Source organism: Indicator indicator, chromosome 19 (assembly GCF_027791375.1).
Source record: "Indicator indicator isolate 239-I01 chromosome 19, UM_Iind_1.1, whole genome shotgun sequence".
In the NCBI taxonomy this organism is placed as follows: domain Eukaryota; kingdom Metazoa; phylum Chordata; class Aves; order Piciformes; family Indicatoridae; genus Indicator; species Indicator indicator.
Genome location: NC_072028.1, coordinates 13887540 through 13914119, shown reverse-complemented (window position 1 = coordinate 13914119; position 26580 = coordinate 13887540). Strand labels below are relative to the sequence as shown.

Genomic DNA, 26580 nt, shown 5'->3' with positions numbered 1-26580 from the left:
AGCTTCTGAGTTTCAACTGAGTAAGTAAATCTTCAAGAGAAATGCTAAATATAAATATCACGGTAACCAACTGGGATGAATTCCTTTTGTGTATTTAATTGAGTTAAAATTTGAGGGAAAGAATAATGAGCCCTTATGTTGCAGAGCATGTTTCAGTGAGGGGATGGTGTTCTTTCTGGAACAGGAACGTAATTTTATGGGATCTATGAGAAACAGAGATGGCAAGTCTTATTATTGGAAAAGAAGGTGATGCTATATATCCTTTATGTCTGTTCAATTTTTGTTGTAGGTTTTTTTTTTAGTTTGTAGGAAAAAAAATCTGGTGTTAAGATTTTTTTTTTTTTTTACCTTTTTAATTCTTTAAGAAAAAAAAAACTTACTGCTTTCAGATCTGCAAGATCACAAATTAGATTACTGTCTTACAAAAACATGTTTTGCCTGTGGTAACTAGACCTGTTTTTTTCTTTCTTCCTTGTTTGTTTTGACATTTGATGAAACCACATCAAGAAGACTGAACACAGTCCATGGTAGCCTACGATCACAGACTCACAGAATGTTAGGGGCTGGAAGGGACCTCAAAAGATCTAGTCCAAGCCCCCTGCCAGAGCAGGATCACCTATACCAGATCACAGAGGAACGCACCCAGGCAGGTTTTGAATATCTCCAAAGAGGGAGACTCCACAACCCCCCTAGGCGGTCTGTTCCAGTCTGTTCCATCACACTCACAGTGAAAAAAGTTTTCCTCAAATTTACATGGAACCGCCTCAGCTTCCACCCATTGCCCCTTGTTCCTGTCATTGAGCATTGGAATGAAATATATAACAATAAGAAATAAACGTATGTGAAATCTGTAATTCTAAAACTGCTGTGGAGAGGCACGCAATAGCACATCAGACTTTTGGAGTTGTTCTTGTAAGATCTTGTTTGATGTCTGTCAGTCTAAAGTATATTTCTTATTATGTCCTTGGCACAGCTGAACAGCAACTGGAAATCCAGGAAGATGTATGAGAATTAGTTCAAGGATGATCTTTCACCATGGCTTTCAATATATTTAATCTTTATAAGGGTTAGAAGTATCTCAGATAAATTTTATTCTTTTGGATGATGGAGCAAAAGTAAAGGCCAACAAAATACATATGAGTGAATTAAGGAGATACAGACCTACTGAAATTTTTTTTAATAATGTGAATGTTTCCATAGCAACAGAAGAATTGCTGTCAGAAATTAAGCAGAATCTCATATGCAGTTTCAGATTGTGGCAGGTGTAGGGATACCTTCATACTTCTTTAAGTTCATCCGCAACGGCTACAGACTAATCTGCTTGCTGATTTACATCTCTCATCTAGAATCTGAAAATTAGACTGGGTTCTCCCTGAAAAATATTTTGAGATGCAGGCACTGTTCATTGTAGAAACTCTAGATATTAGGATATCTTCAGACATAACTGATCTTTCTTATAATTTTGCCCAATATTCATTATGATTTTTCATCTGTTTCCTGAAGCAAATAGTATTATTTCTGTCCATTCAAGAGTTTGTGAGCTTAATGATTCTTCTAGTCTTTCTCTGTGCAATAAAATGGTTATGGCTTTATTCCTCTAACAAACATTGCAGCTCTGAAGTAGAACACAGCAGTGCATCCTAATAGCAAACCTTAAGTCTTTGTGGTGTCATTCTCTAGGCAAGAGAGGTATCTGACAGTGTTGATAATCAGCTGCATTTGGTCAGTGTTGGAAGTTTTTCTCCTTTCCTTTAAACTGTTTCAAGCAGGGCAAAATGGGGGAGATAGAAATAATGAAAGGATCTTATAGAATCTGAGATTTATGAACATTACAGCAGCTGCTATGTTGCTCATCTTTCTCAAAGCAGCTATGGGGCTGTGAGCCCCATTCAAGCATCAAAAATAGGACTTTTACTCCTTTTCCTGTGTTAATAAATCACTCCAGTTATCATCTGGGCTTTTAACACCCCAAATTAATGGTGCAATGTATAGGTAATTTACTTGGTTAATCTTTATGCTGCTAACTGTGTACAGAATTCACATGACTTTCATAGGCACTGAAAGCCTCATGTGTCCTGGAATCACAGGATTTGTTTCTTATGTGCAGCTGAACTTCAGTGCAAGCGTATAGTAGAGGGGGAGCCCCCAGAGAAAAGGACTTCTGTGGCAAATTCTTTCAGGCCACTCATGATACTCATGCTTCTATAGGATGGGACAGTGTTTGTTGTAGAAAGGTGGAAAACTCCTGGAATTTCCAGAAAAGGTATTGACCAAGACTGGGCTACCAGTTTCCAAGTGCTTTCTGACAGCTGGCTCCTTGCCTGTGTTAGGTGACCTGGAAGTGGGCAGCTGGCTGGATAGGGTTTTTTGTTTCATAGGTTTCTGGCAATACTTTAAAAACACTTACAGCTCAAAGACCTGTTAACAGGTTACAGAATGAGCAAAGTGCCTTTCCTAACACTTAGAAGAATGTGGATTCTGAAAGAAATGAGCTTTTTTTATGAGTTAAGTGCAACTAGTTTTAAATTTTTCTGAAGGGCCCAAAAAGTTTTTCTAAACAAAAAGGCATTCTTCTGCTTGTTCAAAAAACATGTATTTGAAGAGTTTGAAAAAAGGAATTTTTCAAACACTTCAGTAATGATGGTTTTTCTTATTTTAGCCTACAAAAATAGTAAAACTGAAGGAGTGAAAACATATATATAAATGTTTTAAGTAATGACATTAGTGATGCTATGCAGTAGAGTTTAACAGAAAGGGAAGAAGTAAATATTTGATTTATCTGAATTTTGTGTGTTCACTTTTTTCTTAGATATACTCATTCCATTTTTCAATCCATTTTTTCATCTGAGCTAGGTAACAGAAATCATATGATCAGAAAGCCACAAAAAATAGCTTTGTGGGTCCTCATTGTACCTGCTTATATCTATCTTAGAGTGAAAGCAAAAAAATAGTTTTAGTCTATTTCCTATTCACATAGTATCAGCAAACATGAAGCTTTAAGTAATTAATTGTACAAAAGTAATAGGAGATTCACATTGACATAAATATTTTCATTTTTCCTTCTGTACTGAATATATGTCCTCAGGCACATGAACAATCAATCTTGCGCTACATTGCACAGTGCTGCTCTTACTTAGAAATGTGCAGAGTGAATTTCACCAGAAGCATGGATTACTCTGAATGTAAACTGTCAGAATAAGTTATGTATGAGGCTAGAGTGTGCTCTGGTTACACGCTGAACAAGACTGATTTTGAAGTGTTCTACAATTGCTGTTGTATTGGTCCCACAAGTGGTTCAGTGGGATGGATGAATCACGCCACCGTGAATCCATCCACTTTGCCTCACCATGCGCAGCAGTGATGGTTGCTAGCAGTAGATGAAGTTTCTGTGTTGTTCACTTTACTGCATTATATCTTTGCATTCAGTTGCAGACTTTGATAGTAAAATTCCTGTATATGAATCACTCAATCCATCTGAGTAGAGTGAAAACAGAATACAAATTTGGATTTGAGCCTAAAAAGCAATTTTTCATTTTGCTGCTTTAAAATAGTGTGGAAACATTTAGAAAGTATATGATGGATATAATTGGATTTCATTTCAGTGACTGTGTGAATGGTACCATGTAAAGCAAGAACTGTATTATATTTCATGGTTCTGATTTCAATCAGTGTTTTTCAAAATTACATTATTTTGCAGTAATACTGTTTCATCTGTCTTTTGCATGACAAATAAGTGCTAAGAAATATAACACTTCAAAAAATTTTCCTCAGGTTGACTAACTTATTTTCCATTTCTTAGATTTTATTTTTTATTTTCTAAACCTTTAGCAGCTACCAGTAACTCAACAGGCATGTGTGTGTGTGGGAGGGTGGGGCTGGAGGGGTATGAGGATCAAAGTTTAATTTCAACTTTAGGTTTTCATCAAGACTGTTGTGGCTCAGTTCAAATATCAGCACTTAAAGCATACGTAATGTGCAATGTCTGCCAGAACTGTTCCAAGCTTCTGGGCCATCTGTGATATCCTTAGTACACTTTCTAAACAATTTGAGGGGCTTCTCTAATATGCATGTGGTTGTATGTCATCTCCATGGACCAGCCTATGTGTCACATGCAATTGCTATGTGACAGGAGTGTTATTGATTACTGAACTGTGTTAGTGAAGGAGTCTCTGCACAGGAGGAAACGATGCTGTCAGGGTTCTCGTTCTGGTTCCTGAAACAGCTAAATTAAGGCTTGGATGAGAGACATTTAAGATGCTGCTAAGTGCTTTTGATGTAGATGATAGTGGTCCTTTAAGATGGCACCCTTCTGTCCTTTTGAAGGTATTGTCAGATAGTTGATATACAGAATTTTTTCGGGCTTTAAAAATAGCACTGAATTGTTCTGTAGCATTGGCATTAACCTTGGTACTTCAGCTTCATACTAGCTTGTGAAATTACTTTGATTTTAATTAAGATAAATTTTTATTTAGCACATCTGCAGCATTTTATGGAAAATAAGTGCAGATATATTCTGTTTCTTGTCCTGGAGAAATTATACTTTGCATTTCTTTTGTACTTTCTCCTTGATACTGAACTGTTTGATAAGACATTAAGATTGAAGTATCTGGTGCTGCTGGGGAGATAGGAGGGGAATTGAAGCTCTTGAACTTTTAAATATCCATGAATAATGGAATCATTCAAGCTGAAATGAACGTTAGGAGATCCAGCCTCCTGCTTTAATCAAGGGCAACACTGAATTCAGACTGTGTTGTTTAAAGCTTCGTCCAGTTGAACTTTGAAAACCCCCAAGGGCTGATTCTACAATTTCTCAGGGCCTCTTTCCTAGTCTAATTTGTTTATCTCTAGTTGGAACCTGTCTTGTGTCAGTCTGTGACCACTGTCTCTTGTTCTTCTGCCATGTATCTCAATACAAAGCCTGGCTTCATCTTTCCAGTTATGTCCTCGCAGGAATTGGAAGGCTGCTATTAAGTCCCCCATAAAACTTCCGTTCTCTAGGCTAATGAAGCCCTGGGCCTCAGCCTGTCCTTTGGGTAAATACTCAACACCTGACCATCTTGGTGACCCTTCTCTAAACACACTCGGTATTCTCAAATGTTTCTTGAACTGTGAGGCACAAAACTGGACACAGAATCCACACACAGCCTAACAAGTGCTGAATAAGCAGAAATAATCACTCACCTCAATCAGCAGGAGCAAGGCAGCAGTCCTAGTGCAGAAATTCTGTTTGGCTGTCACAGCTGCCACACTGAGCTTTAGCTTACTGTTCACCAGCCCCCCCCCCCCTGTTTTTTTTCTAGGAGAGCTGCTATGCAGCTGGTCAGTCTCCAGCCTGCACCACTGCAGGGGTTTACTCCCACATGCAGGACTTCGTTTGCTGATTGTTATGAGGTCCCTGGTTACCCATTCCTGTCTTTCTAGGTCCCCTCTTAAGGAAAGCAAAGGGACTCAGGATCTCAAGGCCCTGATGGTTTGGTCTTACCCAGGTTTTGGCAGGCCTGAATTTCAACAAATTTCATTAACTATCTTCATGCACTGGACACAGGTCCTTCATTCTTACAGCCTTCTGTTGGGGGAGTTTTGTTGAGTAATTTAATACAGGAATAATAATTTCTAACTATTTTTATTTGATGACCCTTACATTCTCTTTGGAAATTTATAAATGGATAAGAATCTGGATGCAGTGAAGAAATGTCAGCTGGTTTAAACACAATTAGGTTGTTTAAATAAAATGGCTTTCTTTACCTAGCTACTCTTTTTTGGTTTATTTACAGTGGGTTCCAGTCTTGCAAGACTTCAGAAATAAAGACACACTCTGGGGGTTTGTACCATATGAAGATGACCGATCTTCAACAGAAATTTCATTTCCAATTACGCTTCATATTGGAGATTACAATATGGATGGCTACCCAGATGCTCTTGCTATACTAAAGAACACATCTGGAAGGTGAAGTATATGTAAACATAGAAATAAAGTCTATCAAATGCATGTCCAATTATGAGTCTTGCAAATCACTATTTTTAATGAATCTCATTCATTGTATTAAGTGATCTCTGCTAAATGTGTCCCTTTTAAAATTGGATGCATTTGCATGCTATATTCAGAATTGTATAGACTCAGACTGGGACTCTTGGTAGGAATTGCAGTGGGGAGTGGAGCATGAAGTACCAAGTTCCTCCAAGATAGCAGGAGATGGTGATCTCTCCCTTTCCTTTCCCAAATTATCTTCAGTCTGCTGAGATTTGGGGAACCTGTTACATAGTGTCAGATGGAGTGAGCACTAAGTGGTGACTGCTGAAAAATGCAGTTGAGTTTTGCCCCTTTTGAGAAGCAAGGTTGTTAGATATACCTAGTAACTTACAGTAATTTTATATTGTCCAAATGTAATGGAAATAAATAAACTTCCCCTCCTTCACCCCCCAAAACCAGAAGCTCCTAACCTTTCCTATTAAATTTGCCAGTGTAGTATCTCTCTTGGGTTGAGTGGGGTTTTGTTTCCTTCTTTACTTGCTTTCTCAATACTTTGTTTTGCTACCATCTGGTTTTAGGTCATAGAGGGCATGTGGTGATGCTTACAGAGAGACTGTTGTATGTTGGGAAGTTAGTGATCCACATAATAGTTGACCCGAGTAGGAGCATGCCTGTGCTGTTCTGCACATACCTCTTGGCTGCAGGATAAACTTAGCCAGCTAATTGTAACGGAGAAGCCTGTAGGCAGCTCTCACTTGGCACCTGGTGAGGATACCACTGGCATGCCCTTGCCTTGACCTTGAAGTGAAGCTGCACGTTTTCATGTGAAGATCCTTTTGTTTGACAGTAGAAATGATTGAACAGAATTGGTTACTACTAAGAAAAAAATAAAAATTTAAAGCATCACTACAGACAGTATATGCATGGCATGCTGTGGCCCAACTAGAGGTCTGTTTGACTGGGTTTTCCAGCATTTGAAGAGATGTGAGATCTACACTATCCCCTTTTTCTTTCTCATGTCATCGCTTGTAAGAAGTATTTTATTTAGTAATTTAGGAAGTCTCAACATCTTCCTTACTGGATCTGTGAAAAGTGCTTTCTGTAGTGCATTACAAGACAAAAGACATCTTTATGATCTTCTGTGTATTTGTTATCTTCCTATGGATAGTATTTTATATGAGCTTGGGTGCACATTCATAATTTGAATTAAGGAAAAGAACGGAGGAGCTCACTGCGGTGCTTAAAACTGTATATAGGCAGAATTTAGATGCTGAAGTCAGCAGTCAGTTCGGATCCTCTACTGGTTGTCTAAATGTGAATCACCTACTGATATTTTTGTATTAGAGTTCTTCAGATACTGACACGTACCTAAAAATGACCCAGTTTGAAGAGTTATGTGCTTATATTCAGCCTATGTGATGTGATTCGGAGACAAGGCAATAATATGCAGCTGAGCTCTGTCTCTGTATCTCTAAGCTTTAAAACAACTAGCGTAGCAGCTGTTTATATTCAGAGATGGCAGAGGAGAAGGCAATGCAATCACTGCCCAGAACTCGCACAGGCAAAGTTAGAGCACTGGGGCCCTGAACACTTGGTTGGGTGTCGGCCTCTTCTGTTCAGCAGTCACTGAATAAAGACTATAAATAGTCTAGAGCCAAAAAATCTTTCCTTTTCCATGGAAATACCATGCAATGTAAACTATAAAGTTATTCTTGTCTTTGTTTTTACTTAAGCCCCACAACTCTTGTCATTTGAGCTGTACTATAGGCAATCTTCTAGTGTGTATCCTGATAGTATGCTTCAGGAGGACTTCATGAAGATTTATGGAGTTCAGAAATTGTTTTATAAGTTTCTTAGGAGCTGCTCTTGTCTGGATGGTGTATAATTATTGCAGTGTAATATGTGAAAAATGTAAATAGTTTGTAAATAGTTACTCCTATAAAAGCCCTGGAGGATACCTATTGCAATGAATTCCTGTGATATACTTCTATCTCTTTATTTTCCTTGCTTCTGAAGCTGTTTACTCAGTTGGGTGCATCTTTAAAATTATTCTGAAACTGGACTTAAAAGTCAAGTGACACAGTAAGACGTAAGGACTGAAGGTACTGGCAGATTATTTGGCAAGTTATTAAAAGGAAAGTTCAGAGAGCTGTGGGAAACTGGCCAAAAAAAAAAAAGTACAGAACCTAAAAACTAAGAAATTCATTGTGTGTTAATTGTAACTGTGTATTTCCAGGATTTGTAGCAAAGCAATGGAAACAGACTCTTAGTGCTTTGGGATGGGAACAGAAGTCGCATTTTTGGCACCCACTATGAAATGTCCCTTTCAGAGTAGTATTGATTCATTGTTTCTGAGAAACTTAAGCAAATAATTTCTTTTAAAATTGTAACTGGGTCACAGAGTGGAAAGAACAGTGTTGGAACTAAAAGCTTTTCTTAAATTAGAGCAAATTAAAACTAAAACCTTACTTCATTGATTTTAAACACTTCTGGATCAAGCTGTTTATTTCTTTCTCTGAAGCCTTAGATCTAGAGATCTAATTTCAATGTTTGATTACTGTGATTAAATGATAAAAGCATTTTTGTAAACTCTTGACCTTAATCTGTGCTATAGTCTGGGAAGGTTGGCTTGTATTTATTGTCAGTAACTTAAAGGAGACAAACTGTTTTGTGCATCTCAAAATATACATGATAATGGAAGAATGTGATAAAAATCAATTACATGCTTTAGGATCAAATCCTTAAGACTACCTATGAAACACTAAAATAGAGATGATCGTAAGGAATAATGTTAGGTTACTATCCTTCCAGGTGAGTAAATCCAGAAAATGGTTAATAGCTTCAAGTGTTCTTAGAACTGCTATAAGATTTCAGTGTTTCATCTCCTGCTGTATCCTTTTGATTTCAAATAACAGTGTATAATATTCTGACAGCATGAAGACATTCCTTAACAGCAATGACAAAAAAAAAAAAAAGGAAATCCCACTTGTATTTGCAAGTGTGGTGGGGGTTTGAATGCAGAGACTCAATAAATTCCAACAGTGGAAGATGCTAAACTCAGATTCTATTTTTACATATTTTATCTTTCCATTGTGAATTCTTGTAACTGCTGATTTGAGTCAGAGCTTGCATATTAGAATTCGAGTCCATAGATTTTTCTTCGGGCTAGATACATGCGTGAATTTCTCTTCCCTCTATTTCTGACTGTATTAGAAATCATGTATGTATGTATGTATGTATATATAATAATAATAGGTAGAGATTTTATCAGTAGTTATAAATTGGTTCATCTCTACTTCTTAGCTTGTCTAAATGTATTCATTTTTATGTGTTGGTTTTAAACTGACTCTGGTAACCCCAAAAATGTAAGTAATGCATGTGAGTCTATAAACACCCATCTTTCTCCCTGAAAAAAATTTTGTTTAACTGCTTATTTCCAAATTAGATGCTAATCATAGTTACCTTGCATTGCAAATGTAGTCTCAGGATTTTTTTAACTATCCTTTTATCCAAAGGGAATGTTTTTCATGGGTAAGGTTGGGAATACAGTATCTCTCACTGATATTGGTGGTAAGTAACAGTAAAGACTGAAACTTGGAGGTAGCAAACAACTAGGTATTAACAGTTGAATGAAAACCCCCTGTAATACACTTCTTGAAAGTTTTTTAGGTATTCAGGCTCAATTTTAATTTTCATGTTTATGTATTTTTCCTTTTTATGGGTATACTTGAAAGGACTCATTTGCCTAAACTCTCTCCTGATAAATTATTATTATTTGTCACTTGTCAGGCATAAGGTTGGATTACAGGACTTCTTTTAAAGGTAGGATTGATGAACACCTTGTCACTGAGCTAATTTGAAAAAACAGAGGCAAATTCAATTATTCTGAATGTCTGGAGTAAGATATTAGTCATTTAGATGTTCCCCATATAAACGTGAATGAACTAGATAGACCTCAGGAGTTCACAGAATCACAGGAAAACATCCAGTCCTACCTTTGACCTGGTTTAGGGTCAATCCTAAACCATGTCCCTAAGCACCACATGCTGCTTAAACACCTCTAGGGATGGCAACTTCTCCTGGGCAACTGCCTAGGAAAGAGCTGAACAGCTGAGGAAGCAGCAAACAGATGATTTCTCAGCCCTCTGCAAACAGTAAGGCACTGCTACTGTCCCTGTTGCTGCAGTAGATGTAGATGAAAGTATAAAGCACTAATGCTGTGTCTTTACTTGGATGTGAGGAAGGCAGCAAATATGTTGGGGTTTGTGGGTTTTTTTGGTCTTTGGAGCAAACCTGTGCTTTTGGGGTTTTCCATTATTCAGAAAAAGCATTTGCTTGCTTTGTGAATGTAGTTATTTTGAAAATGTTTCTAGGTGTTTTAGATAATTTCTACATATTAATCCTTACCTAGTATTTTATCAAGAGATTATGGGCTGAAAATACATGAGGAAAAGGGAAGTCATGTCCACTCGATTTCAATCAAAACAGAAGCAACTATTTACATATGAGTAAAAGCATCAGAAATTACTATTTTCAGCAGAAACTTATACTCTTTTGCAAGTCTATTGTAGTTAGCTAATGCTGTTTAGATACAAATGTCAGAATACACCGTTTTTCATTTTGGCCAGAAACATGAGGAAACTTAATCCAATTGAATATGCTGCTCTGCTACAAGAGACCCTACCTCTATGAATGAAATTATATTCAGGGGGTTGGACTAGGTGACCTTTGGAAGGTCCCTTCCAACCCAGACCATTCTATGATTTATTTTTTTTTTTTAACCCAGGAAAGGAAATAAAAAAAGGCTCCTGTAGTAAGTAAACTTGTTCTGCCTATCCATTCACAAGGCTTGTAATTTGACTTGAAGAATACTCTGGATGTAGACTGTAATGTGAGCTTGACAATCTTTTGTCTTTTAAGTAATTATCGTCTAATAAGTTCTAGCAATTTAAAATGTGAATCGAAGGATATCTTCTTTGCCAGGATGATGAAAAAGAGAAATTGAAACCATTCCATTAGCTCAAGTTGGTCACCTTACCTTAAAGTTGGTTAATCTAATACAATACTTAATATATTACATGAAATGAATGTCAACCCTTAACAATTTCAGGTTATGATTATGGGTTCTCCGGTATGGATGATACAGTGTCTTAAGTATTGCAGATCACCTGAATTGGCTAGACACAAATTCAATGTGCTTCTAACTGTGAAAGAGTAAAAAGTGGGTTATTCATATTAAGCTTCAATCAAATGTAGGCATATGGTGAAGACTTTGAGAGAAGTGTTAAATATCTCATTTTACTTTTGATACATCTTACTGAGAACAAAGTCCTACTTTTTTCACGTTGCAGATTCTGAAATAATAACTTGGCAACAGGCAAGGAAACTGGTTTCCTTCAGTGTTGGAACAAATGTTTTGCCCTTCTCCTTTTCTGAAAGGGGTGGAGCAGATCTTTGGATATTGTGGGGTATGATTCTTATGAGTGGCAAATTATCTGAAATACACCATAGAAACAAATAAAAATAAAAACTTTCCAGAGAAGAAATGCTTTGTGTGTGACTGCATCCTGGAGGCACTGGATGCTGTTAAGATACAGGGAAGCATCTTGCCATCACCTTCTGAAACAGCAGTGTTGTTCGAGGTTATAATGAAGAAATGGGTTTGGTTATTGCCCTGGGCTCTGACATGCTTAGTTAGCTTTACAGAACATTGTCTGCTCCATCTCCTGGCTCTTCCCCCAGAAACAGAGGAGGAAACTTTACCTATTTCCATTGCCAAGGCAGCGATGGATTCTAGCAGGCTCCTAGGATATCATCCCACCAAAGAATCAGACTCCTAGTTGGTAATGTGTCTCTCTCAGTTCCAGTAACAGTGGCAATGCTACGGTGTCAGAGACAGTATAAAACGCTATTAATCATCAACGTGCATGTGTGAACCGTATGTCTCCCACTGACTAGTGGACATGTATTAGATAAATTCTTTAGGAGGGAAATTTTGCTTTACTAGACCTTTTGCTCTGGTTTGTTTCCTGTTTCACTATCACAGCCTATCTTCCTGCCGGTATTTGTTATGTGTTAGCAAATGCCCAATTTGGTTTGTCTTGTCCTATTTTCACTGTGCTAGTAGGTGGGGGTTTGTGGGGTTTATATTGCTTTGAAACAATACACCAATAGAAATTCGGTTTAATCTTAAATTTGTTTAAAATATCATGCAATGTGTAAGAAAATTTATTAATGGAGCTAGGGTGGGAAGAGATTGTCGTAAAATAATGAAAAAGCACTGACGCTTTTTAAGTAGTGCTTAAGCTGAAGGACTGTGGAGGGATTAAGAAAAATGGCAGATAAGTGCACTTGTTTCAGAATTAAGTAAGAATATACTCAATATGTTGAGTTAATGAAATTATTCCTGGTGATTTGGACCTATTTATTTAGTGTATTCATTGGTTTAAGTCAGGTATGACATAATGGTTATAAGTCAGTCTGTAAAGTTAACATAAATGCTTATGGAGTTAAAGCATCCAGTGGCTGCTAGCTTTGTTTTTATTATATTTAACTGCAGCAGACTTAAATTATTAAACTGCAGTAATTTTGTAACGTCCATTATTTAGACAATAGCAAATAAGTTGGTTTATATTATATATATTTATGTATATGTTTTTAATCTATATACGCATGTGTATGTTTTACAGCAATCAGCAAGCGTTTTTACTAGAAAATGTCCCGTGCAATAACGCAAGCTGCAAGAGTGTACGTCGCATGTTTAAAGTGTTTTGGGAGCTCTCGGATCTAAATCAAATCAAGGATGCAGTGGTAGCAACCTTCTTTGATATCTATGAAGATGTAAGTTCAACTCTTTGTTGTAGGAAAGAGCTTTTCTCTCTCCCTTTCTGTTGCTCTCTGCCTGTGTGCCGTTAGCAGAATGCATTGTAGTGATGCTGGCTTTACAGCAGGCAGTGCCTTCAGCCTGGGAAATTCCCTCTTGAGATGCTCCGTGGAAGGTGAGCGGTCAGCAGCAGCCCATTGCTGCCTGCAGGTTTGCTGACTCTCTATGCTCTGTATGACCTGCCCTCTTCAGTGGCAAGAAAGAAGCTATTGATCACGTGTTCTGTTAGCTGTGAATAGAGCACTCTGTTCTAAATTACCATCAATTAATAAAAGATACCGAAATTAGTAGCAAAGGTGTAAACTTCAGTTCACACACTTTTTATTTTATTCGTATCTCTAAGGGAGTTGAATTGCTGAATTTAGGTATTACGTAGAGTAAATCAGCATTCTAATGTAAACTTTTTTTATTTTGTTTTGTTTCATAGGGAATCTTGGATATCATTGTGCTAAGCAAAGGCTCTACCAACAAGGACTTTGCCATCCATACATTAAAAAATAACTTTGAAGCAGATGCTTATTTCGTTAAAGTTATTGGTAAGTTATCACTGTTTAATCAAGTCAAAATGGGACATTGAGAAGAATATGAATATTTGAGCCTCTGTATATGATAACATTATGGCCATACTCTGTGTGATAATTCTGGAAAAGACAAAAGAGCATGGAAAGTACTCAGCATTGCAGAAATCTCTTGTTGCAGAATCTGAACTTGGATAAGTTGGGTTTCTTTCATTTAAAAGGTTGGGAGGTTATTTGTTTTATTTTGGTGTATTTATTCTAAGTAATTCTGCCTGCTACTCTCAACACCTAGCTGTTTTTAATATCAGTATTGGCCACAGTGACCTTTAAATAAGTGTTCATCTCTTGAGTGTGGTTCTTCTGTGTTGCTGTTGGGTTTGGTTGGTTTTGGCTTTTTGTTTTTTACAAGCATGCATATCTTACTTAACTCATGAACTAGAGGCAGGGTAAATCCTTCTTATTAGTCTGGACTTTTCCTTCTGCATCCAAGCAAAATTGTAAAGACACATACTAGGTCTTAAACTCATTTTTCAGCTAGCTTCTGAAGGATAAAACGAGAATCATCAAATGTCTAAAAATACAATCTCCAGGAAAAAAGCACACAGAACCAAGTCATTCAGCCTAAAAGAGAGTGTAAGGAAGATCTGTGTCTTCCATCTGTAATGATGTGTAACAGCAGGAAAAGTCTTCCATGTGTCCATGCAAAATACCACAGAAAGTAACAGACTACAAAGAGTAAATTGTAGGAATAATATCCCAAATTATGGCTAGTGAAGTGGTAACAAATTCCTAGAGAAGTCACAGAGTTATCAACATTAGAGGTCCTGACAACTAGATTAAGAACTTGTGTAGTATATTTAATTGGCTTTGAGAGAAAGCGTTGGACTACCCGAATTTATACCTTGTGTCAATATTTTGTACCATACCTTCACTTACCTCCTCAAATAGGATCATGTCAGTATAAAAATAACATTAGAACTACACATATCTATCCTTCAGTTCAGATATTTTTTTTTTTAAATCTGTGAGGCTATTAAATATTTGGAGGAAGATTAGCTCTTAAAACAACTAATTTGAGGAAAAATCTAATTATGCTTGCACACAGAAATAGGCATGTCATTGTGAGGCAGAAAGGAACCAGGAGAAATTACAGCAGTACTGACTTGAAAGAACATGCTTTGTTTGACCACAATCACTGCCTTTTTATCTTGCCTATTTTCAGAAAGCAATGCAAATGTACTTATTTTCATTTATGCCTTGAGTGGTTGCAGGATTTTCTTTCCAGCAGGGACTTCTGTCTTTCTTGCTGTACTTCTGTCATATCCAGCCTGTTTTACTGGAGTTCTTTTCTATGTCATCTGGAAATGATGCAGAATCTGGTGCAAAATGGGCTGGTTTTGTTTCAGTGACAACTGCTATGGTGTATGTGGTGTTTACCCTGCGTGATCTGTCTTGGGTGCCGGTTCGTTTCCCTGTGTGAGTCAGTTTGGTGTCCTCAGCCTAAAAGTGCCACGTGGCTCAAAACACATCTTACTGTGGAACAGCAATCAACGTGGCAAGAGCATGGGAATTAAGAGACTCGGTTTAAAAGGCTCGAGTTAGATTGTTATATTTGTACTTGAGAGTTATTAGCTTTTCAGACTGCATGCCCTACTTGTTCTGTAGCTGCAAAGGTGACCTTTGAGCTTATTGCTTTTTCCTTCAGTTTTAGGGAATGAGTGAAAAATGAGACTCTACATGAGCTTGAGAGGACTAAGCTAAACAGGAACAACTAGAGGTTCACCTTCAAAAATTGTTTGCCTTCATGTTATTTAAATGCATTATTGTGGCCTTCCAGTGTCTTAAGGGGGCATACAAGAAAGCTGGTGAGGGACTTTTTAGGGTGTCAGGTAATGATAGGACTAGGGGGAATGGAACAAAACTAGAAATGGGTAGATTTAGATTGGATGTTAGGAAGAAGTTTTTCAGCATGAGGGTGGTGAGACACTGGAACAGGTTGCTAAGGGAGGTTTTTAAGGCCAGGCTGGATGTGGCTCTGAGCAACCTGATCAAGTGTGAGGTGTCCCTGCCCATGGCAGGGGGGTTGGAACTAGATCCTTGAGGTCTCTTCCAGCACTAACAATTCTGTGATTCTATGATTCTATTTTGCACACCATGGAGATCTGTACCTAGCACTGGGGGCTGGTGCATTTATTAATTCCTCCTTAGCCTGAGCTTTAGTTTTATCATACTATCCCATAATGATTTTTCATATTGATGGAAGCTTTCTTTTAAATAATAGTATATATGGATAGTGTAATTCACACACAAGCATGCAGAAAGTCTTACACTTCACAAAGCCATATTAGAATTACAATTGTGTGATACTTTTCACGGGAAAAAGAGGAATTTGCAGCATGTTGATTCACTCTTTAAATCTGTCTTTAAAATCGGAGCAATCCTTTTTTTAGCATCTTTTGGGGTGTAACTATTTTTGCATAGGAACTCCAGGAAAAGGGAATTAATGAGTAGTCTAAAAATATTTTAACTGTCATACAGGGGTAAGTATTTCTAACAAAACATGCTTTGTGCAATGTAGCGTGTCAGTAAATGCATTGTGTTCGTTTTTTTGGCATGTGGACAGTTAGAATGGTTTTGCTTGTTTCAGCTGATACCAAACGTACATGGTCAGATTATTTGTTCCAGCAGTGAAACTGAATAGCAAATTGCAGTGAGCTATTTTGCATCAAAATGGGAAGAGTTGTTTCTGCTTGCATACACACACCTATTTATAGCATATAAAATAACCTCCCAGCTTAAAGCGTTTTATTTGGAGATACACACAGTCGTCAAATTCTGCTTTGCCACACCTTTGTCTTAACCTGTCCAGATATTTTTTTTGGCCTGTAGAAAAATACTCGAATTTTTTTTTTCTGTATTTGGAAATGTCAACACTATCAAATCACAAGCAAAGAATGGTAACTTGAAAATCATGTTAGCTGTTAATATTTTCACACAAAATATCAGAAATGTTTCTAATAGAACAGTCCTGTTTCTGACTCCAGCCCAGAATGAATTCTAGTCAGACTGTTACACAATGAACATCTAAAGCGTACCTTTTTGTATTTCACTATGGCCAAACATGTAGTACTTTAAACTCTACAGAGCCTCTACAGAAAATGCTTTCAAAACCTTCTGGTGGTTAGCATGACCTGCCCTCAAATCTGATCCAAATCTTAATTTTTGCAGTCTGACACACTTACTTCTTGGATACCATAATTCATGGTTATGTTCTTACTTGGCTTCAATATGGCCTGGTCTGTGCCCTCTTCCCTGCTCACAGCCATTATTGGGCTGCTGCTCAACCAAACTGTTGTCATTTGAAGTCCAGATTTTGCAAAAAGCTTTTGAAAGCTTCAATTTGTGTGTGTGTGTGTTTTGTTGTTTTCATCAAAGGCATTTTAATACTGATGTTCTAATACTCAATGTCACAGGATGTTCTAGGTCACAGAACAGACAGCTCTCATTGTCCATCATTTGCTTGATTACAAACAAGTATTTAACAGAAACTTCTGTAATTTAATTGATTTTAAAACTAGTAAGTTTAAACATGTAACTGAAGAATTGTGACAGTCTTTAAATATATAATAGCATTATACACATCTGGTTATACTACTACTAAATTCATAGAATAAATAGGTAATGGGATTTTTGTTTGTTACAGCTTTTGTGAATTGCTTTAAGTTGTAAAACAATCCCTTGTATAGAAGGAGAAGTCTTTACTTACCTTTTTACCAGTAAAGCTGAATCTCTGCCAATGTTTTTAAATGGTTAGCAGTGAAGAATAATTTATAAAATGTACAGTCTGGTATTTTTAAAATGTTTTTATTTGGTATTGTTTTAACTGGCAACTCTCCTTTTGAAGCTGGCAAAAGAGTGAGGTATGATAAAACAGTGACTAGCTGATGAATTTTTGTGAAGTGTGCTTCAAACACATGAGGAATTTTTAATACACTAAGCCATATAGAAAACAAGCTCTACAAGCTCGCTTTTTGTTTTTGCAGTTCTCAGTGGCCTCTGTTCTAATGACTGTCCTCGGAAGATAACAGTAAGTTCAACTATACCTTTGCATTACTATTTAGCCTCAAATAAGATAAAGTCTAACTATGGCAAAACCTCTCCACATATTAACACAGTTATTGACTGGAAGAATGCATAACCCAGACCATGACTGGCCAGGTTCTGCCTATTTGAGACCCTTGCCTTTCACCAGCTGCCTGCTCAGAGATTAAATCAACTGACTGCAGTGAGCTTTGTTATCCAGCATCATTATAATAATTAAAAAAATCACTTCATTCACTTGTTTTTCATAGATCTGTATTAACATCATTGTTGTGGTCTCCTTACTCATTCTAATAAATCATCATTTTTCGGTCTTTGATCTCATCTTTTACCATTATCTCTTAAGGTTTAGAACTTACTATTTTTTGAGGCATGGTGTGAAATGTGTCATTTCTTCTTTTAATGTTCTTTTCATAACTCATTTGAAAGATCTTCACTGGATTTGATGCCCCTGTATCAGCTTGAATTTAGCATTAAAAAAAAAGACAAACAACTTTCTTTAAAATCTATTCTTACAGTTGTCCACTCTCCTCTCCCTTCCCCACTGTAGCAGATAGTTGTTCCCCACCCCTTCTTAGCTGCATTTGTTACAGTTCATCAATCAGTAATCTGCAACTTCCTTTGATTTATTTATTTATTTGTTCTTGTATTTTTCCCCATAACTGCACTTTCATTTTAAAATACATTTTCTTCTTCAAGAGAATTTGCTTAAAATAGATATTGATACTCAACAAGTATTCAGCCACTTTCATGAATTAAATAAAGCACTGCTAAATGATGAAAGTTTGAATGTGTAGTATTTTTCAATTCAGAAAGACCGTCAAGATAGTGTATTTTCTCAGACAACATCAAATGACTTCTGCTTTTTCAAAACATGTAGTTGTTTCTTTGAATTTTGTTTTACTTGTAACTTCAACCTTTTGCCAGAGGACTGCTTTATTTATGAGAAACAAATTATTACTCAACCAACTGATCAGTCTCAGTTTGAAATAATTTCCACGTAATACTATGACCAAAACAGTTACAAGACTTTGAAATTATCCCTAAGAGAAGCAAATCATTAACCTCAAAACATTTTTAATCTTTGGTTTACTGTTTTATTACTACAGCTCTGTCTGTCTCTAAAATTTTGTCTGTTTTTTATTTGTTTGGTGTTGTTTTTCACTCCCTTGTAGCCTTTCGGTGTAAATCAGCCTGGTCCTTACATCATGTACAATACTGTAGATGCAAATGGATACCTGAAAAATGGATCAGGTAAGGTAACCTCATAATAAGAATACCCATGGCGTGGTCTCTCTGTGTATACTTCTCAGCAACCTGAAGAGTTGGAAAGAAGTTTACAGAGTGAAATGGGACAAGTTTGGAATAGTGTCTTCAGTTTACAACACCAAAACCCCCTAAATTCTTTCTTTACAGATTGTGCATTTATTACAAACATCTTACAACTGCATTCTTTTTTCTTTTCTTCTGTCTTATGCAAATCAGGGTTGAACACTTGGCTATATCTTGCCTAATCTGAAAAATTATTAGATACAATGTCATCAGTTTGTGAAACAGCATAAGCCTCTAGTGATTTACTTTTTCTATCAGTTCCTTAGCAAGGCTCTGAATACCTGAATAGAATCTTGTAGCCATGTGAAAAGGATCAACAGAATATGCAGTAAACACAGGATGTATTTCTCTGGAGTTATTCACTACATCTGGCAGAGTAATGGGCATGTGTAGAATCTGAGTAGCATGAGGGAGATAGAGGGAAAGGCTGCATCCTTTCATGCAATAAAAGGACTACAAGGTATCAAAGAATCATCAGGTAATGTGGTCAAATCGAAAGAAGCAGTGCTTCATGCAACTTCTAGCTTAACTAGAGGTTTACTTGTGTAACATATTACAAGTGCCACAGTTTATATGAATCCAAAACCAAAGCAGACAAAAAAAACCACTACATTAGGTCATGGTCCAAGCAGTGTCCAGTGTTAGAATATCCTGGGGGTTATGCTTCCTTCCTAGGTATGTACCAATAGCTCCTAGAAGACACAGGTAGCTGTACTAGGTGCTCTGTTAGTCTAATTTACAGCTGCTGTTCTTATGAACATAAAGTTCTCAATTCTTACTTGGGCAAAAAAAATCCCAAACTCACAAGCCAAAAGATGACCAGAGTATGCACATCTGCAAGTCACACCATTCCAGCTCCTTCCCAGTGGTGGCAGTCATCTGTATCTGTCACTTAAGTCTTATTTCAAATTCAACTCAAGTGTTTAAAAAGAAAAAAGCAAACAAACATTTTCCATGGTTCACTGGGAAAACTGTTAATCTGTGCAACACTGATTTAAATGATAGCAATAACTGAGGGGAGAAGATGCTAAAATGATAAGGTCCTAAATCAGTGATAATACTTACACCTTGAATACTGAGCTCAGGACTTGTAATTCCACCCTAGAAAAAATAAAGACAAAGGAAATGTCCTGAAATATGAACAAGATAGCTACAAAAACACATCCTGACATTCTGTAGCACTTCATACATGCTTAGATGGCTAAGCATATGTGGTTAGATATGAGTTTGAAAGCATTAGCCTACATTTTAATCAAACTAATAATCAAGGCTAACATGAAAATGTGGAGTATTTCTTCTAATTGTTGCACAAATTCATTTTAACAAACTAATCATCCTGCCAGTTGTACATGCAGTTGCATCACCCTGAAGGTTTTCTTCATGAGATAAATTTTAAAAGAGCTTATATATTTAGTTAGAAATACTTAAACCCCATGACGTGTTCAGAGATTTTTAGTTACACTACACTCTGTTAGACTGCTCATTGTTCAGGCAAACAAGTTTTCAACTCTTGCTTTTTAATTAGCACAACCTCAGAAATCCGATGTTTTAAGTAAATTTATACAATACACTTAAATCATAGCCAACAGCTGACAGTCTATATTATTAGATTCTTTAAAAATTGTTTGGGATATCATAAATAGCAACTTCTAAGCACTGAAGCTTTGCATATTTGAATGATAGGCACATACTGCTTTTCAATTTTTTTTTTCTTATAAATTGACATTTTTTTTTGATCAGAAGATGACAAAATAATGAATTTGTGGGCTCTCAAGTACAGAATATCTATTAAAAGGTTAACTCACAGCAGTATGAACTGATTCTGAACTCTGCATTGAGGAAATAGAATTTTGATGGGTTTGTTTTGTGTATGTTTGACCCTTTGGCACTTACTGCTTAAGCAAGCATATAAACTAACCCAGTGGCAAAATGAAGGTGTTCTTCCAACTACAGAGCTCTGTGTCACAAAAGAATGCACACAACTTAAAAATTCCTTCTATCTGTGGGGAACAAAGCTAGGTCCAAATTTTAAGCTGTCTCATGTATCAGTTTCTTAATTTTTTTTCTGGTTTTCTCTTCTAAAAACAAATATATTTTTTTCCTAAGCATTATCATTAAGATTTGGCAAGTTTAGTTGTTTGTGGGTTTGTTGTTTTTTCACAAGGGGCAGTGCTTTTAGAAATGTGATTTTTGTTTTTCCCATCATTTACTCTAAAAAACAGCTATCAACTATGATTTAATATTGTTGTTGTATCATTTATCTTCACTGTTACTGTATTTACAGTAATAAAAACCTAACACAATCCAGTCATGATGAATTTCCTTTTCTGCTTTGGCTTTATGAAGTAAAGGTAATGAATTCCAAGCACATTTATGACCCTAGCAGTATTGCTACAGGGAATTTTCTAATACTGTCTTTGATCAGTTTCTCAACTGTAATATGTTAATAGATTTTTTTCTTTTCTTTTTGAGTCTGTATAAATCCTGCAAGAACTTTTCAAAGTCACATTTTCTGAAGCTATTAAGTTTGTAGCTTAACTTTTACAAGTTCTACTCATAAAATTCAGTCTATGTTCTAAGTTGGGATTATTTGCCTACAGGTTATTATCTTGAAAAACAGTCTGCTACATCAGAGCTGTATTCTATTTGACTACCAAGAAATACCTCAAGCAACACTTATATAAATGTGTACTGGTGGGCAACACCAAACCCACATGGCATTTTTGGGCCTTATATAAACCCACAAAACATCTTTTCCACATTAAGCTTTTAAAAATATAGGCATCAATATACTATTTTAAAACTAATTTTCATCAGCTTTGTGGAAGAATGGAACATCATGGAACAATCCATATCTGAAGCTTTTAATTATATGAAAGCAATAATTAGAGAAATCTGATTAGTTTTGAATCATTACTTCTTGGGAAAGATCAATTATTTTTAAAATATATGAATTAACAACCTTGTTTTCATTACAAAAAAGGAACTATGCTCACCACTACTTTTTTGTGTGGTGGTTTGTTGTTTGGGGTTTTGTTTGTGTTTGTTTTATCCCCCAAGTCAGCTGATAATTTCTGTTCTCTTTACTGGTCTTAGTAGGGTGGTGGCTGGACCACTGAAACCCAACTGTCCAGTCAACTTAAGTTATTCTTCCAGCCCTGGGCTAAAAGTAAATCCTACAGTACTTGAAGAAATGTCCACTCTTCTGCTTCTGATCTTAGTAATTTTGCAGGTCCTTAGTTCTAAATTAGGTATCTTTCATGTATGCAATTTCCATGCAAAGAGTAAAATAAAAAGGCACGTACAGCTGTCCTTATCTAATTCATTTTAAGGTGCTTTGATCTGCCAAGCCTTAAGTGCAGGAAATTTGCATAATTATGAGGGTTTTTTAAAAACATTGTTAGAATTATTCTCTCTCCTATTAACATTCCAGTATGTTCTTAAAAGATAGCAGAATAATAATTAGTGCATACTCTGTGCTTATACTTTCACACTGCTCAATTCACTTGTAATCTTACAACAAGAAATACTGTTAAATTAGCTGCAAGGAATACCAATTTCCAAAAATGAGCATTAGAATTGAGAAGTACTGGGTATTACAACTGTGTTGTTAAAGAGAGAAGGTCTCTGAAGATGTTAACCACTGAGAGGAAATTCCATTGCAACAACATCTTCAAATATTTAAGGAATTTTATGCTTGAGATCAGATCACGTCCAGGTGTCAATTTGGGAGAAGTATGCAAACTCAGATTTAAGTCATGCTTTCTGATCAGTTTCCTGCAATCTATCATCTTCACTCTTCATTTCTTCTGGAGTTGTCATTTTTAAGGAGAGCTCGCAGTTAAGTATAAGTGTCAGCCTGAATTTTCAGTTTTGCATCTGCATTTCCAGGCTCTAACTTACTTTGAAGAAATTGCTAATATTACTCTGACGCAATGTTTTTCACCTGAATCCTGTAAGCAGCAATGTATAGCATAAACTAGAGTATAATAACTAGGGTACAATAGCCAAAGTTGACCACAGAGTGAATCAAATCTGTGCTTGGAGTGAGAGGAGGATACTTAAGATTAATTAGTAAAGCTATCCAAATGCAAGCTGTTGGGCTTTGTTGGTTTTTTTTTTTTTTTTTGAGGTTTCATTTTGTTTTTCATCTTCAGCATCCATCCTAAAAAAAAAAAAGTCATTGTTCATCATGAAATAGTGGCCCTACCAAATCTCTTTGGATTTGAATAGAATTTTGCTTAATGACTGATGCCAGTTAGATTATTGCAGATTGCATCTCTAGGGCTCTGTCTGTTAACAGTTCAGACCATGGCTACAATGCAGGCATGTAATTTTTGCAAACTGAGGTGGGTCCTGGTAATGATCCTTTGCATTTTCTTGAGAAGGCTGCCTGCTTGATATGCCTGGTTTCACTTCATTACCAGTAGCACAAACTGATATTTCGTAGAAGCAATGTTGTCGTGGACGCAAAACATCAATAAGATCAGATACTTTAATATGGAGTAGCTGTGAATTGACAGAAATGTTTTCAGGAGCTGCACAAGGATGGCTTCATACTGTAGCACCAGCACAAGACAGACATTCAAATCTATTATTACAGTATTGCCTGGTCAAGGGCTAAACAAATCAAATGACTCAGTGGTCCTCTAGCGACTTCACACTATTGAGCATCGGGCTGCCTTAAACCATCAGCATCTTTTTACCGTTTTTACTTCTGACGCTCCTTCCACTTTCACTGGAATGCAGTTTTTCTGTCTGCCAGCCTGTGTTCTCCATCTTCTGTATAACATCTGAACCCTCAGGTACCTTCTCCTTAGAAATTCCTGGCCTTAAAGCCTGGCTTGTCTGCAGGCAGGCTGCCAGAAGGATAATACCAATAGCTATGCATTGCCGTAAGCATAGCAGCTGACTCCTTAGTGCACTCACTAGCTAGAGAGCTGAGGCAAAAACACTCGCAGCCCCTTCTTGCCATTTTTGTGATAAGGAGGCCTATGGAGCAAGGACATGTTCTTCTGGCATACCCAAAATTATTTTGATGTACGAGATGTTGTATGTAGCAGAAGAATCCTTGTGATTATGCATGCTGGCTGGAGCTTCAGGTTGATGTATGGTCTCATGTTTTCACTTCCACTTAAAATGGAACAGTATCTTCCATATTTCAGCTTGAGCTACAAAGTGTTAATTTTCTTTCTTAAAGTAAAAAGACACTGGCAGAATTTGAAATAAATAGGGTCATAGTTGCAGTTTGTCTAACAAGTATTGTTTCTGTGGGACAGGAACAAAAAAACAACAAATGTTTAAGGTTTACTCAAAGATCAATATCATACATAAGCCTTATAATATACTACTGGATTAATTGCTCATATGGATCAAGTCACAATTTGTTGAAGCAGCTGTATGGACTGAGAGCCTTCGCAATTCTCATTTCAGACCTCTTCATTTTGCTGATTTTGCTTTGTTTTGTTGTAAACCTTCTGTGGCAGAATGACCTTTCACATGCTGTTGAGTCATGCCCTTTTGTTTTTTTGAAATCTGCTTACTCTTCTCTGCTGTTGCATTTTCCCATGCTGTTTAACTGAATTGGATTAAGTTGAATTTCAGTAGCCATTTGACATTGCAAGATTCATTACACAGAGTTCTACTCCACAGAGAGAAAAGTGTATTCTTGGAGCAAGCTGGAATAATTTAATAATTGAATAGCTGGATTCTGTTAAGAGGGATTTTTCTGGTGGCTGTAGGTTGGAATACTCTGCCAGTATGTTTTTCTATCTTTTTTTTATATATGTACAAAATGTATTTGAACTTGTGACATTGCATGCAGTATTACCAAACTTCAAATACATAGGCAATACCAATTAGACAACTTTCCCTATGCAAAGAGCTGGAATATCAGCAATGTGATAATTTTGTTGCTTGATTTTTTTAAATGTTCTGTTTGTTACTCTTTTTTTTTTTAAGAGTTTCTAGTTTTATTTCTATAATTTTATGGTATAAGGTCACTCTTAATGAAATCTTGTATATAAATGCATCAGATTTGGAGTTGGGGCTTTCAGAAATATCACAAGTGTTGGCAGCACTGCAAGTAATAGGTATTGTTGCAAGTGTGTACTTTCTAACCCACTTGCCCTGGTTATTTCTGGAGCTTCTGAAAAAGTTATTGCAGAAAAGGTTGTGAGGCAAAGTTGTGTACTGTGTTCATCCAGAGTCTCCTATTGTGTGGACTAATGAAAAGAGGCAAACAGCTAAGTCAGAAGAGGGAGACATCCTCAGCCCTTAGAAAAACTGAAGTAACCACTACATAATTTTAAGTACAAAAAGTTTTTTCTCCACAGCATTTTTCCAACCAGTGACTCACAACTCCAAAGACTACTAAAAAAAAGTGAAGTAAAGCTTTCAACTAAAGCCAAGAAAATCAAAGCCTCCAACTTTCTGAAAAGCTTTCAAGTTAGGAGTTTTTGGGGTTTTGTTGCTTTCTGAAAGCTTGCTTTGTATATTCTTATGCTTATTACACAGGCGTTTCATTACTATCAATTATATTTTCCCTTTCTTTTGCAGTAAGGGATGCCATATGGCATATTTTCAAATAAAATAAGGAGCTGCCAGCTTCAAAAGATGGGGAAGCACTTGGGTGTAGAACACAGAATACTGATAATGACTGTAAAGTGACTATCACCATAGTGCTTCAACTGTGCAGCTTAAGTGACAGACATGACATTCCCCCTGACATGTTACCTAAGTCCTGACCTGCTTTTGTCTCATTCTAGCTGTGGCATGTGTGTTGTTCACAGCTATGCATCAAGTCATCCAGCTTCTGCCTGGTTTGTGTCTTTTTGGGGTTTTGTGGTTGGTTTTGTTTCGGTTGGTTGGTGGTTGGTTTTGGTTTTTTTATGTAATTTTCCATTTTTCTAGGATGCATATGTGTATCTCGTCCATTAAAAATAAACACAGTAATTTGTGTGCAGACCTTAGCATTGGCGTAGATGATGGTACAGAAGAATTTAGGTGCAGGTCTAAGAGGTTATAGGCTGCGACTGTTCTACACAATAAAATGGGTTTCTACCAGAAAAGCTGCCTGCATTGTCAACAAAGAATGTATGTCTAAACCAGAGTAATTCCTTGTTGTATTTTCTAACTCAGTTAGATTTGGGGGATTTTTGACAAGTCGATTGATACTTCACCCAATATCTTCAGTTACACTTTTGGTGAATCTCTTAAAGGTTCTGATAAATGCATCATTTTGCAAATAGACCAACTGGAAGAAATAATGACATAACATTTTTATTCATTAAAATACATTTAGCTATTCAATCTTGTCTTATTGAATTTGGGGGCGTTTTGAAAGCCTAAATATTATTACTGTATTTTGAATTAATCCGAATGACTTTAATGTAATGCTAATGATATTTTGTCAAGAAGAGAGTTTAAAAAAAGAGACCACAAGTATGACATCTGAGTTTCCATTAGTCTTTCAACTCTGTGAGTAATTGTCTGTGTTCTGCTCTATTATTCCACAAAATAAGCTTATTTAAACTAACTGAACAATATCAGTATTGTGAATCTATTTATGTAGGTTTAACTAGACTGTTCATAAATCCAGTATCACTTATTATCAGCTCTGTTTAAGGAAACAATAGAAAGCATTTATAGTAGATCTACTGATGACACAAAATTGTGAAGCAACAGCCAGCTTTTTTTTCTCTTTATCTTGCTTGCATAGACTTCCAAAAGTTTAAAGAACAATCCTAGTACAAGAAATAAATCCCACTTTCCTT

The 26580-nt window shown here is 36.5% G+C and overlaps 1 protein-coding gene across 1 annotated transcript in view; it reads left to right on the top strand.

The window, feature by feature from the left end:
- The window catches only part of ITFG1 (integrin alpha FG-GAP repeat containing 1), a 68276-nt gene that overhangs the window by 32374 nt on the left and 9322 nt on the right, over positions 1-26580 (top strand). The window contains exons 8-12 of the mRNA XM_054389670.1: positions 5775-5947; positions 12661-12811; positions 13282-13390; positions 17416-17459; positions 18649-18727. Coding sequence (XP_054245645.1) covers positions 5775-5947; positions 12661-12811; positions 13282-13390; positions 17416-17459; positions 18649-18727 — 556 coding nt within the window. The remainder of the gene's footprint in view (positions 1-5774; positions 5948-12660; positions 12812-13281; positions 13391-17415; positions 17460-18648; positions 18728-26580) is intronic.